This window comes from Brienomyrus brachyistius, chromosome 1, assembly GCF_023856365.1.
Source record: "Brienomyrus brachyistius isolate T26 chromosome 1, BBRACH_0.4, whole genome shotgun sequence".
NCBI lineage: Eukaryota > Metazoa > Chordata > Actinopteri > Osteoglossiformes > Mormyridae > Brienomyrus > Brienomyrus brachyistius.
Window position 1 is genome coordinate 33823241 of NC_064533.1, and position 17702 is coordinate 33840942.

Below are 17702 nucleotides of genomic sequence, written 5' to 3' on the forward strand. Positions count from 1 at the left end.
TTTCCGTATGAATAACATAAAAAAATTTTAATTACTTTGGTGCAGGACAACAACTTTGGACAATTACAACATATAGACGTAATTAACATTATATATTAATATAATATGTCAACACATTTTGCCCTGGTTTCAGGCTATGGTATGTAGAATTTTGGGAAGTATTTGCCAGGACTTGGCAACCCTCCAAGTCACTCTACCCTTTTGGCACGATCGTTGCGAAGTATGTTGAGAATGTTATGTAGTTGTGTAATCTACGGTTGTTAAAGCAGAATAAAAAACATTCAAAACAAGAACATCCGCTACCAGGTGTATAACTACAAATTAGTATCATTTGTATCATAATTTACTTTGTTGGAGTTCTTTCAAAATGAAAGTTGTTTCACAAGGTAAGTGTTGACAACAAACCCTTTAGCCAGTAGCAAAGAGATGAGCCTGGTGCCAGAAATGTATCTGCGCAGGATACTCTGCCACCTTAGACATATATATATAAAATATTATTCTAAAAAAACATTTGTCATTGCAGGCATTTTAAAATGGGATAAAAATAAAGAATAATCCCTCAAAATGTCATAGCACTTAAGGTAAGAATAGCTGGCTAAGTCTATAAGCGCATCCAGAAATCAAATAATTAGTTATAATGTGTGGTGTTATTAGTCACATTCTATTGAAGTCTGAAATGCACTACATTACAAGCATAAATGTTACTAAATCGGCAGTCCTGACTCAAAGGTGACAGGACTTAGAGCTACTTACTGACTTCCATTACTTTGACAGAAGTGAATGGACAGAATGACAGGAAACAGGGGACAGAGTATTAAAATGTAGGTTGAAGAATGTGATATAGTAAGTCTTATTTGGGATGACATTTAGTGTTGTCATGTCACATTTAAAGAGATATGCATCTTGATACGAGGTTTACTTGTACCACATGTATGAATATGTACATTGTGTTTCCACCATCCATTTCATGTTTTATTTTTGCTTAAAAACTTGAAACAGTACAGTATATCATTATCATTTCTGCTGTCAGGGGCAGTAAAAATCGAAGTGTACAGAGGTTTAAACAGGTTTCCGTATAATTTCAGGTGCTTGACAAATATATGGTTACATGGTTGAGGGGTCTGTATTAAAGAAGATAGACATTCTATTAAAATGGAAGATAGTATAATAGACTACAGATAATAGAGTTCCCTGGTGAGTGACTGACAGTAGTGAATTCCATTAGGGCTTTTTGTTTTTAAATCAGTCATTTTCTTGCTCCACTACTGAGCTACTTTTCTTTCCACTTGGTCAGACACAATTATCACAGCTTAATACTGAAACACGTGACTCCTTATTGTGTTCTAACTGATCAATTGGTAAAGTGAGCTTAACAGCCAAACCATGGTCATAAGAAAATCCAGTTCACTAAATTATCTAAACCAGTTTTAATAGCTTACTGTGCTCTATCCTACTGCTGCAAATTAGTAATAAGCTTGTCTAAATAATGCTTAATATGAAACAAATATTGTCATATCTTTGAAACAATGAACTCTGACAGTGTTTTTTTGTAATACATTCTGTTCTGTAGCGACAATTTTGCTAAACAACAATGCAACAAACAACTAAATATGAATATTATTTTCCAGAATTTAGATAATGTTGTTTACATTATTGAGTTGTTGCCGATATTATTAACTGTTATAAGAACCATTATAAGAAAAAATGAACAGCCTCTGAATCCTCCTTACAACCAGCTTAACTTATCTCAACGATTTATAATGCAGCCATAAAATTTATACTTGTGTTTCTAGTGCTGCTTTTTAATGAGAGGATAAACTAGAAATGTTATATCGTTTGAATAATCCATAATTTCAGGATGGATAAAATATTTGATCAGTGTTTGTTTCATTGGCTTTCATTTGGACGGGAAGGACACACCCCTTTTGAAATTTAGAATTTGTTACTTGATTTCCTTTTTAAGGACAGTTGGGTTTTTTTATCTATTAATTTTTACTTGCAATAACTAATACAATTCAGAAGAGTCAGCATTTGATTAGATCAGGTTTCTGTTTGCAAAATACCGAATAAAAAGATTCTAAACTATTAAATTGTAATAAAGAGTTTATGCCTCAGAATAATACCTGATACACCTTTCACATTCACCTAGCTGACAGCAGGTTTCAGAAAACAATTGTGTGCTACAAAGAAGCCATTTCTATAACCTCACTACTAGGGCTTCACCGCTGGCCATGATGACAGGTGTAAGATTAACTTTGTTAGGCGCTGGCCTATTCATGCACACCAAATTAAATTAATGGAACAAATTTCCCCCCTTAATTAAGATAAAAATTCATGTCAGCTGTAACCTTGCTTGCACACTAATTATGTACAAATGATTTATCATCGGTTGCACCCAGAATATTAATCTTCACTCATTGATACCAGCAGCCACTGTTAAGAGATGGGACTTGATTAACACTGACAGTCTGTGCAGTCGAAGTGTAGCATACTGCCAGCCACTGTCAGCTGCCAATTCCATGTAGTGTAATACCCTATATTCTCAATAATTATGCTGCATTGAAAGTGAAAATAACTGTGAAAGAGCTAAAGAATTGTTTTCTTAGTCAGTAAGACATTTTTGACATGATTTTCTAGGCCTAGCCTGCTTCATATTTTCTACATTCTGAATTACATTTACATTTTATTTATATAAATAATATAAACCATGTTTGGGAAGTCAGGTGTGGCATAATGCAGGTCTCTTTTCGTAACATCATAGACTTATGACACAAAGAATTTTCACCTTTGTCATTATTTTTTCTACTCACAATACTGTTTGAAATCAAAATAGAAATGGCTCAAGTAATTAGTATTCAATACTTTTTGACTAAATACAATCATTGATCATGATATTCAGCTAATTTAAGCTTTCTACTGGTCATTTTTTCATTTTTTGGTGCTAATACAATAGTATTTTGTACTATTGTTATATTTATTTTTATTTTCATAACATATATGGTCGCAAGTGGTATTTATAAAATTTGAGCTAGTAGATTCAAGAATCTGATTCTGCATAAGGAAGAATGAATGAATTCATTCTGGTTGTTACCTGTTATTTTTATAGCCTGCATTAACACTTGGTCACTAGGTGGTGCATGTACAACAGAAAGCAACAGGAATATCATTTTCTATAATAAGGAGAGAACCATGCATCCATCTTCCAACCTCTTATCTGTGGATTGTACTTGTTAAACAAAGACAATTTCTTTGACAAATTTGATATTTATAGCTTTCATTAAGTCAGAACAAAACATTTGGAGAACTGGCATCTCTAAATTGTCCATGGTGTGTCATTACGTGTGCCTTGTGATGGACTAACATACTATACAAGTTGGTCCCTTACCTTTTATCTTCTCTTTCCTGGGATAGGTTCTATGCTCACCACAAACCAGTACTGGCTTAGTGGTTGGGAAATGTATTCATAAATTTAAGGGATTAAGCAATTTCAATAGAGAAAAATAGACTATCTATATAAGACAGGGGTGGGCAATCTTATTCAGAATGGGCTGTTGGGTGTGTGGGTTTTCGCTGTAATTCCCTAATTAGGTTACTAATTAGAGGACTGATTGGCTGAAAAATCCTCACACCTAGGTTTGAGAAGCTGACATAAAGGTTATCCCAAAAACCTATATACACACTGCCCTTTTCCAGCTAATATTGCCCACTCATGATATAAGCGGTGGCATGTTGCTGAATAAATTAGGGATCTATGCCTCTGTCCAGAAGGTTGCAGGTTTGAATCCTCTGACTGGGAGAGTAATCATATCACCATTGGGCTTTTGACCCTTTAACGGTTCCACTGCATGGTGGCTGACCATGCACTCTGACCCTAAAACTTGCTCTTTTATAGAGAGTGAGACTGGATAACAAATTACCAATAAAGTAAAGTACATCATACATACTATATTGACCAATCCTGTTCAATAGGGATTTTTTGTTTTTATTTGATCATTTTTATAATCCAGAATCATTTGTTATGTGTAAGCAGACCACAGATGTTTACAGTAATGTTTAATGCCTTTATAGATCTCAAATATTCACAAAAGAACACATAGGAGGTTTTCACTCATTCAGCAGATTTGTTTAAATGATTATATGGTGTGTTTGTTGATGTTGTTACATGGCCATCATTAATTCCCTAGTTAGATATGGCATACAATTTTAAGCATTATCAATATAATTTCTCTTCTTTTATTGGTACTCATAACTGTTGTTTCTTTTGATTTGTTCTAGCATCTGCTTGATTCTTTGCATTCAGTTGTATAAACTGTATCATAATTCTGTTATAAAAACAAAATAGAAAGTAATTGTGATTTGTTAACTTTTTATACAGTAACATAGATTATTAGAAAGAATTCATTAGTACTATTTTGATGTTTTTCTGATTTGGATGTACATTGTGTATTTCTTATACACTGAGGTGTTTATCTTCCAGATGCTACTAGTGAAGGGTGTTGTTATAATTACTCATTTGTGCTGAGATGGCTTGTCAGTAATCATTATTAACACTAATGATAAAAAAGAAACCTTTCTCTGAAAGCCTGGTAAATGTATGCGCCAAAGACAAGACTTGTCACAATGACTTATAATAACATCTAGTTATGTACTAACCACTGAGGGACATTGTCCTTTTGAGATTTGAGGATAGGGAAAACAGGCTTAGGAAGCCTGTAGCATTCTGTTCTCATACATCCTGGCTTTGATTCCTGTCCCTGGCTGTGTGTATGTGTATGGAGTGTTTATGTTCTTGTTTGACGATCTATGTTTCTGAAATTACATTGTGTGTTAGTGTGTGTCCTCTGAGGGACTGGTATCATGTTCAGGGTGTCTCCTGCCTTTTGCTTTGTGTATCCTGGGACAGGATCCAGATTCACTGTGACCCTGTATTGAATAAGTATTTCTGGATGGATATCTATTCAGATTTGGAAAGAGGGTGCTCTGTGGATAATTGTATATACTGTAATATAGGCACACACCATATTTTTATAGTATTAGTAAAATGCTGCACACTTATTTTTGTAATTATTCCTGTAGGAACTACTTAAATGTCACAAGCCCCCAGTCTCCATTAGGGAATTGGGGATGAAAGGTTAATGGGAAAAATAGAGACCCTGCGCAGAATGAGTAAGGGAGGTGAGTAGCCTAATGGGCCAGAATGAAAGTCTTCAATACAAGATTTATACCAGGGGTGTGACACTGGTACAAATAGTACTAACAACAAAACAGCCTTCAAATATTAGGTCATGCGGAATGACGAATTAGGTGTCTGGCCATATTCACTGCATAGATCCTCCCTGACACTAAACTCTTTCTCTTCCTTTCAGTTCCCTTATGCTCTCTTAGTTTGTCTATCTCCCTATAGCTCGTTCAAACTCAAGGTTTCTAAGAACTAAAAGTACCAGAGAATTATAGAAAAATCAGATTGACTTCAATGGTGTAATCGCTAACCACTTTAAATAAATATTTAGACCATGTCAATAGAGGGGAAATGGTTCTTAGCACAGCCAGTTGATGTCATTCTCATTGCATTTATGAGGAGTATGTTCAACCTGTGCATGATTATTTTACATCCATATTAGTTATACTTCTTAGTTTGTGCTGTTTTGTGGTTAATGAAATATGCTATTATCCTTGTGTTTGAAATGAATAAATAATGAGCATTTTAAAATCATCGGCATTGTATTCACATGGTTGATATGCTTGTCCTTTTCTTCTTAGATTTGATCAAAGGTAATTGTCTTTGTCTAAAATTAACCACCATTACTGTTCCATTTAGTTGTATTATGTGTTCACTCAACAAATTTGTTCCAGTGGGTGGTTATATTATGGAAATAAGTTAAGTATGGAAACCCCCTGTTTTCTATTCTATTCAGCAGGTTTAACATTTGAAGAAACCTCTTCAGAAGAAACTGATATATTTCATATAACTGATCATTATTGTATGGCATGCAATAGTTTTGGTTTGAAAATCAAAAAAACGTCTTTACTAAAATTCTTGATGGCATATATTACAACATAATCTAATTTGAAAGAATTGTTTACTAATCAGGAATTACAGTTTATGCAAATTTGCTTGCTACAGGCATTGATTTAGGATTAGCTTTCTGTTTGAATTAATAAGTTTCCAGTTATTAATTTTCAAGGAGGCTCATTTGGTAGCACTGTTGCTTCACACTTCCTGTGATGGAAGTTAAAATCCCACCTTGGTATGTGGAGTTTGCATGTTTTCCCTGCATCATGTGGGTTGTCTCTGAGTACTTGTTTCCACCCGTAGTCCCTAGACATTCAGTGATGCTAACTAGAATCTCAAGATTTGCCATAGTGTATCATCATGCATGTATGTGCCCTGTGATGGACTGGAATCCCATTAAGGGTGTACCCATTCCTTTTGCCTAAATGCCATCACATATTACATCATAGTTTTTGGTACATGCATCCATTGATGCAGATTTTGACCACATATGTAGTCTACATATAATTATGAAACTGTTCAGCAGCCTGATTTATACAAAGCAATTGAAACTGAAAACTGCAAACAAGTATTTTATATACCATTGATTCTTAGCCAGTAATCTTTCTTCAGTTTGTACATGAAAGTGTTATTTGCTCCTGGAATTGATCTTGAATGACATCAAAGCAGCACAGCTTCATATTTAATGCAAAGTAGTTACATGATACCAGTACATACACCGAGAAAGACAAACTTCTGACATCCTGATCTTCAAAGGTCTAACCCCCCACTTAAACAAGTAAACATACACAAAGTGGCATGGCAAAATATTACTTTGCTAATTACTCTAGTACTTCATACTTTTCAGTAATAATTGACAAATATCATTTGTCATAGACTTTTATGAAATCTGTGTTGTCTATTGTATTCAACAAGTTCCTCCTTTCCTGGAATGTGCATATTGATCTTCAACTGAACTCTATCATCTGGCAATTCCTACTGGGTTAGGACAATTCCAGAGTAGTACTTTCCTAGAATAAGAATCTTAATAAAACTCTCCTACTCCTACTTCTAAATGTAGGATCAAAATCAGGCCACTTAGGACCCTTTTCCTAATCTGAGACACTTTTTTAATACAGACACAGGTTATCTTCTACTTACTTAACTGTTCACAGAAACAGTAGTTTTGACTGGAATGCCTAAACATTTTCAAGAAGAAAATCCTCCAGTTGTTTGAGGGATAGAGGACATATAAGTTGCATTTTAAGTTCACTGATGTTTGAATCTAAAAGTTTATTGATATCTCAATCAGGGAAGGTGTTTAACTTCATACTCCTGTTCATGAAACCACTCTTTGTTTAGCGGTATGTAACGGGGCACTATGGAGTATTGGAACAGTGCTTCTACTTTAGGATGCACCTACCGGAATTCCTGTAAAAACGACCTCATTCTTTGGTCATTTTTTGCAGCTTTTTTATGACCAATGTACAGTTATGTCCATATATATTTGGTCACTGATACAAGTTTTACTATTTTACCTGCTTACTGAAATATATTCCAATTGAAGTTATACAATGGGCATGGACATAAAGTGCAGACTCTCAGATTTCATTTTAGAGTATCCACATTCAAACTGGATGAAGGGTTTGAGAGTTTCAGCTCGTTAACATGTGCCACCCTCTTTTTAAAGGGGCCAAAAGTAATTGGACAATTCACTTAAAGCTATTTCATGGACAGGTGTGGGCAATTCCTTCATTCTTTCATTATCAATTAATGAGATAAAAGGCCTGGAGTTGATTTGAGGTGTCTTGTTTGCATTTGGAAGATTGAGGCGTGAACCTACAACATGCGGTCAAAGGAACTCAGTATGCAGGTGAAAAAGGCCATTCGTAGGCTTCGAAAACAGAAAACAACTATACGAGAAAATGCCACAACATTAGGAATGGCAAAATCCACAATTTGGTTCATCCTGAGAAATAAAGATAGCATTGGTGAACTCGGCAACGCAAAAAGGCCTGGACGTCCACGGACGACAACAGTGGTGGATGATCGCAGAATCATTTCCATGGTGAAGAGAAACCCCTTCATAACAGCCAACCAAGTGGACAACACTATCCAGGAGGTAGGCAGATCAATATCCAAGTCCACCATAAAGAGAAGACTGCATGAAAGCAGATAGAGAGGGTTCACTGCAGGATGCAAGCCACTCATAAGCCTTAAGAATAGAAAGGCTAAATTGGACTGCGAAAAAACATCTAAAAAAGTTACACAGTTCTAGAACAGTATTCTATGTACAGATGAAACCAAGATCAACCTGTATGACAATGATGGAAAGAAAAAAGTATGAAGAAGGGCTGGAACAGCTTATGATCCAAAGAATACCACATCACCTGTAAAACATGGTGGAGGCAGTGTGATGGCTTGGGCGTGCATGGCTGCCAGTGGCATTGGGTCTTTAGTGTTTCTTGATGATGTGACATAGGATGGAAGCAGACGAATAAATGCTGAGGTGTTCAGAGACATCATGTCTGGTCAAATCCAGCCAAATTGAATGGGCGGCGGTTCATAATACAGATGGACAATGACCCAAAACACACAACAAAAGCAACCCAGGGCTTTATTAAAGCAAAGAAGTGGAATATTCTCAAATGGCCAAGTCAGTCACCTGATCTCAATCCCATTGAGCATGTATTTCACTTGCTAAAGACTAAACTACAGACAGAAAGACCCTCAAACAAACAGCAACTGAAAGCTGCTGCAGTAAAGGCCTGGCAGAGCATTAAAAAGGAGGAAACCCAGCGTTTGGTCATGTCCATGAGTTCAAGACTTCAGGCAATCATTGCCTGCAAAGGGTTTTCAACTAAGTATTAGAATTGGACATTTTATTTGCAGTCATATTAATTTGTCCAATTACTTATGAGCCCCTGAAAGGAGAAAAATTACTTTAGTTCCCCACATTTTTATACAATGTTTTTGTTCTACCCACTGAATTAAAGCTGAAAGTCTGCACTTCAACTGTATCTGACTTGTTTCTTTTAAAATTTATTGTAGTAATGTACAGAACCTAAAAACTGAAAAACTTTGTCTCTGTCCAAATATTTATGGTCATGACTGTACCTGTAAGTTGGGTACTAACTGTTTCTCCTCTTTGTGACTGTATTAGTTGCCTTGTGTGCAGTCAATCTGCTGATTGTCACAGTTGTCAGGTTCAGGTACTACATCAGCTCTGCACTGCTATCCTCCCACTATAAAGTGATGTACAATTACTTATTTCTTGCCAGGTGATTTGCTTTAACTTTTCTGTCTAGTGACTGAGGACATTCCAGACCGGAGACAGTGAGCCCTCTTGGTGTGTTTATTGTGCACTTTAATTACAGGGTGTGAGGAATTGCAGAATGAGGCAGTATGTGTGTGTGTATGTGTGTGTGTGTGTGGGGGGGGGGGCTTTAGGATGAGTATGGGCACTGTGAATTCTTGGAGAAAAAGCCAGAGGTCCCTTTGGCCAAATCTGAACAGTGGCTGACTGGGGTCAGCAGGGAGATGTGCAGGGTAGGGCTCAGGACCAAAGCTTCTCCTCATTTCTTAAATCACATTTTTCTGAGTCTGGGATACCATGCTGATCAGCCTGAGTCAGCCTCCTGCATCTCCTCTGAGCCCGGCCTCTGTTACTCTGGGAGTGGCAGAGAGAGGCAGACAAGCTCCCTCTCATGTCTCACTCATGATTCTCACATGTTTAATTAGTTAAATGAGCACGAATGGCTGGTAAGCACCATGTCATGGTTAGGGTATGAAACACCCTAAGGATGAAAGATGAGGCTGTTCCCAATCTAGTTTTTTTTTTCTTTTCACATGTCTTGCAAGCATTTAAAATTTTGAGCATATAACATTAAGTTGAAGGGGTCCTCCTGTCATCTGAAGTTTTCACTAATTCAATACAATAGCAGGATGTTCGTGCAATGCAAATGACTTCTTATCGTGGTAATAAAAATTCTACCTAAAAATATTTTAGGCAGTGTACTTTATTTTGTTGTAGGCACTAATTTTGACTGTCTGCAAGTTATGAGAAGCTCAATTTTAATTTAGTTTTGTAAAAGTTAGAACAAAGCCCATGTGATTCAGTTCTGTCGAGTAAGTAATTAAATAATAGTGAATAATCAATATCATAATTTTATTCAGTCTTCTGTCATTTTTAAATTGATACTATGAGATGTTAGGCCTATTGTCTTTATGCCTATTTTGTACTATCGCAATTTAAAATATATTTATGTGCACACAAAGTAATTATGCAACATTTTCAGGTGAAATCCAACTATCAAATCCAAACCTGTTTTTGTTGAAGTTATGACGTCATCGAAGGCAGTGCAGGAGAAAACAAGGCAATCTGCGGAAATATTCGGACTGGGTAATGCCATTACTGAAGATGACGCAGTAGTAAAGGGGACATGTTTAACAATTTATGGACCGGTTTTGAGGTGCTTAACCAAACAGAGAAGCTCAGATAAATAAGTCCAGATGGGAAGCAGGTATGCAGGCATGTTGTGCTGGTGCATATTAGACACCTGATTGTCCAGAGAGGCCATACCAGAAGCTCAAGCTCCAGAGGCAGTCCTTGGAAAGCTTCACTGGATAATTTCACATTGTGGAGGAAGGCACCAGGGGTGAAGCTTGCCTGTTCGGGTGATGGTGCTGGGGATTTGTTCAGAAAACGAAGCAAAAATACTTCAAGTGAATTTTATTACATGATTTAGTAACAATTTTATTAAACATAGGAACCAAACCCAGCCGGAAAATACCCAAAGGGTCCACATGGAATCGATTAACTGACAATGATTTCCACCTCCTTGTAAACACGGTTCATGACCTAAGAGTTCACTGCGCCTGCGGATACATCCAAGGAGGAAGCGACGTCACATGGCTAGAATCTCATTGGAAGTTCAGTTCAGGCTTGTGTGTTTGATGCGTGAAAGAGAAGTGATATGATCGTTCAAAGTAAGCTATAGGTAACTCTACCTTACATGTTCCGTTTTTAAGGTGTGAATAATGCGCTGTTTTCCACAAAATTAATCTCTTTTTACTGTTGATGTAAATGTAAAGACATTTAATATTTTGGTTAAATATCAAGGGTTTTCGTGTCGCACCCGGAACAGACGTGAACAGCGAACGATGATAAAGTATTTAGCTAGTTATGTTTTATATGCTGCAGTGTGTGTGATATATGGGATTAACATACAACTATGCCGTTTGAAAGAAGAAATTGTCACGAAAAGGCCAGTTTACAGACTTGCCTTTACGCTCGTTTGACAGAAAACAAGGTTGCATGGCAGTTTGCTTGATGTTCTTGTTCACTATAGTATTAGAAATTATTTAAAATTATACACAAATAGTAATTCAAACGTTTAAATTAAGATTCGTTATTTAAATTAAAAAAACGCTTAATTTTTTTGCTAGGAGCGTTTGGATCGGGGAACCACAGCTAGCTATATATTGTGCCTGCTATATGTATTTGTTGTGGTCATTCTCGATTTCTTCACCATTTTTATTCAACCGTAAATTTGTAGAATCTGCTGGTGCTGTAGGCAAATAATTTTCACTGGATTTCGAAAGAAATCAAAAGCGAATCAGTGGACTTGTGACATAATGGAGTCAAGCTAATCTTAGAAGAGGGAAACCATTTTGACCGTAACTTTATTATTCAAATTGCTGGCCAAAATGTACAAGTACCTTGACAGCTTATTAAAAAGAAAATGTTTTATATGGCAAAATTCACCTTCTGTCATCATTGCTCTTATCTTTTGTGGTGTGGTTCTCTTGGTTTAAAATTATTGTATGTCTTCATATAATTGGTTAGAGCTAAATACCTCACCAAGAATTTGTTTATTAAATTTACTCGTTTTAACATAATTTAATTCAATGCAACAATTGTCATATACAACCACCACTTTAAGCTGTTTAATTATATATAACTTTTGTTTCTGGTATTCGCTACTTTTGTTGGATTCATGTTTGGTACATGATGGTTTTATGAAGATGATTATGGGTTGAAAATGGGAATTAGTGCACACTGCCAATTAAAATGGGGAATGTTGAGTTTACATGTACCCATAGTATATCTAAAAACTTTGTTTCAGACCCACTGCAGTGTCCAAACCCAATGGGAACAAATGAAGGCCTGAAGTTGTCACCATGAAGACCCTCATATGAATCCTATATTTATGCATAACTTGAAGAAGAGGCAACTATGGTGGATACCTCGGACGTGAAAGCCCACCAGCTGGAGTCAGGGCCAGCTGTCTGTGGGCCATATATTGCGGTTATTACCAACAAAACTGCAAACCTGGTCATCCGTGGTGTTATGCTGTTTTCCGTTGGGGTCTTCCTTTCTCTGGTGCTCAACCTACTCCAGGTCCAAAGGAACATTACCCTCTTCCCCCCTGATGTAATTACCAGTGTTTTTTCCTCTGCCTGGTGGGTGCCTCCCTGCTGTGGTACAGTCTCCGGTAGGTGTACGTTTGTGAAAATCTTTCTAATGTTTATTATTTCCAATATTTAAACATTTTTGGATATTCATTTTTCTGGTTTGTTATATTTATATATTTTAGCTTGAAAGTCAATTTGAGTAGCATTTTTTAAAGTGTTGATTCAAGATTGATTCCCCTGTGAGGTCTGGTTGTGTGTGTGTGTGTGTGTGTGTGTGTGTGTGTGTGTGTGTGTGTGTGTGTGTGTGTTGGGGGGGGGGGGGGGAGTAGTTGTGGTTGCATGATGTTCTATGTTTGTGTGAGTTTCCCTTGAGTACTTAGATTTCCTTCTGCAGTCCAATGACATGTTATTTAGGTTAAACAGTTTATTTATACTGGATGTGAATATGTGCTTTGAGGAATGAAGCAGGAAGGGATGCTAGACCTTGACAGAACATACACTGAGACTCGGCATTATAAGTGCTTATTGAGAATTGATGGATGGATTGGTGGCATTTCATGTCCATGTGTTATTACCTACTGGGGAGGCAGGAGATATTGAAAGACGAAGGCTAACCAGCATATCTAAATTTCCCATTTTATGTGAATATGTGCGTCTGTGCCTGCCTAGCACCTATGCATATATTTTATGATTATGTGCATGTTTATGCATGCATGTGCCCTGTAATAAACTGACATCCTGTCCATGCTATATCCCTGCCCTGTGTCCTGTGCCCACTGTAACAGGCATTCCTGGCCAAACCCATCAGCCTCTCATATATTGTAAAGAAGAACAGGAATATTTCAGTAGCTGATAGCTGAACGATTGATCGTCAAGCTGATGTGCTGACAGTATACTTGTTATTTGTCACTTTGTGTGCATCTGGTTCTTTAAGTTCCTTGGACAAGACTGTTTGTAAAAAGAAATACAACCAAATTCATATGTCCTCACATTCCTTTGCTTATGAAATATTGAAGCGTTACTGGAATTGGTATATATTTCAGTGTCAGTGTGGTTATAGAATTTAATGTTTTATAATGATTGCTCTTCAAAGGACAGAGCTTGAAGACTATACATGCTGATAACACTGAGTTTAGTGTTTAGCTTCATATTTCTGTAAAAATGATTCATGATCCAAATGAAAATATTATACTGCTTGATGAACTTGGTTGTCTGTTTTCCCTTTTATGTGATAATAGTGATGATTGGTCTACTTTACCCCTGCATTGATCATTGCCTGGGTAAGCCGCACAAGTTCAAGCGTGAATGGTCCAGCGTGATGCGCTGCATTGCTGTCTTCGTGGGAATTAATCATGCCAGTGCAGTATCCTTTTCCTCTCGGTTTCTATAAATGGTTAACAGCCATTAACAAATGTATGCACATGCATTCATTGACTGCTTTATTAGGTATAACTAGCTAGCGCCGTGTAATGCAGTTTTGCTCCCAGAATCATATCCAGGGTAGACATTTTGTACAAGGGTAGACGATTCAGAGAAGCCATTCTGCACTATTGTACTGAAGTTATTTTGGACTTAATACTATCCTGTTGGCTTTAACCAGTCTGGTAATTTTCTTGCAGCTCCCATTAAGGTGTTTTCAGCCACAATAATACCAATTGATTATAAACTCTAGACACTGTACAGATCCTCCTTGCTTTACAATGATTCAACTTGTATTTTGACTTCATGATGGCTCACTAGTGATGCACATTCAGTGGTTGATTTTAAATTTTCGTCTGCTGCCATGCTAGCAATGTGTCGTACAATACTTTCTACTGATGCTTGGGGATGGCAGCAGCCATACTTGCAGTCTCTCTAGTGATTAAGAGTGTATACATATCATACAGGGTTAACCACCTTTTTTGCTGTGTTTAACCAAATAAACTTCATTCATTTACTTTTCAATTACTGGTATTTAGTTACAGTGCTTTACAGCACAGTATATTTTTTACTTAAGTGACAGTAGTTATAGTTTTCATATTCAGCTGATATTTTCCAGTTATAATTGGTTCATCGGAAAGTAACCCCACTAAGTTGAGGAGCCCCTGTAGTTTATGAAAATCCCAGTAGGATGGCTGTTTCTGAGATACTGGAATCATTAGGCATGGTACCAGCAATCACACTACATTCAGAATTGCTTAGATCAGGCATCTTGGCCATTGTAATTCTTAGTTGAAAAGTAAGCGAATCTCTTTATACTCTCTGTGTGCTGTGTATATTCAGTTGCAGTCACATTTAGCATTAGCGAGCAGGTATACCTAATATATGGCCTACTGAGTGTATATATAGAGATATAAGGGTAGTGTATTGTTCTTTAAGTTGATATCAGTTTTAAAAATACCTGTAACAAATCTGCTTTAACTACTTCTGCAACCTCCAGGTTTTTTTAAATTGCCTTTTAAAATCCAAGCAACGAAAGAAGATTTTAAGATCTGGCTAAAAATTAAGCTAGAGATAATATACTCCCCAATTCCATTCGATACACTTACTGATCAGTGTTTCTTAAAATGGATTCTCAGAAGGTGGACTTTGAAAACAATGTGCAGCTGTCTTTGACTTTGGCTGCCTTGTCCATTGGACTGTGGTGGACCTTTGACAGGTCCCGCAATGGATTTGGTCTGGGTGTCAGCATTGCCTTCTTGGCTACTCTTACCACCCAGCTGCTTGTCTACAATGAGGTTTTCCAGTAAGTTATTCAATTTAATATAATCTCTCCTTTGCTGTTTAGATTCACACTTTGCTTTTGGTATGCTGTTTCACTTTTCTAAAAAAATATATTGTTCCTTCCCTAGGTATACTTCTCCTGATTTTCTCTATATACGTTCCTGGTTACCATGCATTTTTTTTGCTGGTGTAATAACTATGGGAAATATAGGACGGCAGCTAGCTACGGTAAGATTTTGTATTCAAAAACATGTTTTCGCTGTGTATACGATTATCCACTTTAGTGAAGAAAAACATGTTTTACAGAATTTTTTTCAGTAGCTTATATAAATTTTCATTTTACTTCTCATTTTGGCGTTTTTCTTATTTCCAGTATGAGTGCAATGTTGTTCAAGAGAAGAAGCATCAAGATTAGGAGTTGATGAATAGACATGCCCAAAACTCTTCCCCAAGGAGGCGTCCAGGAGGCATCCTAGATAGATGCCTGAACCACGTCAAGTGGTGCCTTTCAATTTGGAGGAACAACTCCTGAACGTCAGAACTCCTCACCCTATCTCTCTAAGGCTGAGCCCAGACACCCTGCGAAGGAAACTAGTTTTTGCTGTTTGTATCCATGATCTCAATCTTTTGGTTACTACCCAAAGCTCAAAGATGAGTATAGGAGCATACAGCTGCAGAAAAAATTAAGAGACTGCAGCACAATTTTTTTTTGTTTCACTCTTTTTCAGTTTATGTGTTTGTTTGTGAACAATTAATTTTGCAAACTGCAGCCTGGTTCTTGTCTCATTAATGGAGGACTCCTTCCTTGCTTTATGGGACTTCAGTTCTGCTTCTAGGAGCCTGATATGAACTGTCCTAGCAGAGCACATCACACCTGCACTTAATGTTTCACATTGCCTTTGAAGGTCACTTGGTGTCATCCTCTGATTCATGAGAATTTCTTGGATAAGTTTGTCATCTCTGACATTAGAATGTCACTTCCACACTTTACCTGGCTGGGTTCTGGTCATTCTGGTCTGCCCTGGTGGAGTCCAACATCTACTGGGAATATGTCTGACTTACTGCTGGTGATGCAAACCAGACTTTATACAGGGGCATGATGATCCACAAGAACAGACTCGAAACTCGTGAAACACCCCTCACAGGATCCCCCGAGGGGCATGAATCTATGCTTTTTCCAGGTCCACAAAATACATGTAGGCTGGTTGGGCAAACTCTCTTGTATCCAGTATCAGTGTGCAGGTGAAGAGTTGGTCTGGTCTGCGGCCAGGATGGAATCCGCATTGTTCCTCCTGTATCTGGTTTTGGCAAAGTGGTGAACCCTCTTATTCAGTAACCCAGCATAGACCTTCACAGGGAGGCTGAGGGGTATGATCCCCCAGTAGTCTACAATGCAGTGTATTTCAGGACAAAATTTCCTGGAAAAAAAAAATGTAGATTTAATACTTGATTGCATTGCATCAAATTGTGTTATAAATAAAATAGCATATACTTTTTAAAATTGCAATACTTAGAAATACATTTTTGTAGATTGGCTGTATTTGTGCCTTATTTAATTATTGTCAAAGATTGCTTACTACAATAATAAATATCATTTTAATTCTCAACAGGGATAAAGGACATTAGGACAAAAGCGTATAAAAGGTATAATTGTAGGCTTGTGATACAGCCTTAAAGCAGCACGTTTGTTTTACATGTGCATGGCTACACAAAGAAACACTATTTTCTTTTGGTTTCCCATTTATTCTCATTTTGTTTACTTAAGTGACATTTTTTAAATGTTTCATTTGGAATTTCCATTTACTGTTCAATGACAGTCCAACGGAAAAAACATTATTAGAATTTCATTTTTCTTTACATTTTGCTTGAGCAGTATTTGATTTTTCATACCATCAAGACACTGACATCTGCATTACTGTGGTGTTTTCATGCATTTTTCAACAGCAGTTGTATTCTAATATGAAATCTTGCTGATAGAATTTGCTGAGCATGGATGGAAATACCATGGCATGCTACCCAAGCCTACTTTATATAGGCATGGAGTGGTTGAGATGGAAATAATTTCTATGTAGAAACAGCCATTTACGTTAAAGCTGAGAAATAAGTTGAATCACAAGTGAGGAGTGGAAAAAGAAAATGTAATTCAAAGTACCCAGTCATGAAGATTCATCTTTATTGTACGATGTAAGTTCCTAAACATTTGTATCCATGCTTAAGTTCTTCACCCCCCCCCTAAAGAATTTTCATCATCTGTGCATTATTGAGATAAGATGAATTGCAGCAGCTGTATTTTATAGTAAGTGAATCTGTTTTCAGTATATTATCTCTTGTTGCGTCATGTGGAATGTAATAAATCACGTTTGTACAAATTTTTGATTGCTTTCATTTCTTTTTCCATGATGGATAAAATGACAAATCTGGTCACCATTTGTATGTATTGTATGTACCTAACTTAGGTTTCTTTAATGAAACTTGTAGCTTGGTTCTTTTAGATTCATTCATTCAACAGTGGTGTCCTCCTAGGTCATGATGATATAACTTTTCTTGGATTAGTGACCTACCATATTCATATAGAAAAATTGAAGACGAC

General features: G+C 36.8%; 1 protein-coding gene across 2 annotated transcripts; it reads left to right on the top strand.

Annotated features, from left to right (window-relative positions):
- The first annotated feature begins 10856 nt into the window (after positions 1 to 10856).
- Positions 10857 to 17481, top strand: insig2 (insulin induced gene 2). 2 transcript variants are annotated; one of them, XM_049006031.1, is made up of 6 exons: positions 10857 to 10992; positions 12121 to 12489; positions 13648 to 13772; positions 14968 to 15134; positions 15241 to 15340; positions 15486 to 17481. In XM_049006031.1, the coding sequence occupies exons 2-6, from the start codon at positions 12231 to 12233 to the stop codon at positions 15525 to 15527; spliced, it is 693 nt and encodes a 230-aa protein (XP_048861988.1). In that variant the 5' UTR covers positions 10857 to 10992; positions 12121 to 12230; the 3' UTR covers positions 15528 to 17481. The 2 variants fall into 2 exon arrangements, with proteins under 2 accessions (XP_048861988.1, XP_048861989.1); XM_049006032.1 differs by having other exon boundaries at positions 10890 to 10981.
- Positions 17482 to 17702: the final 221 nt, after the last annotated feature.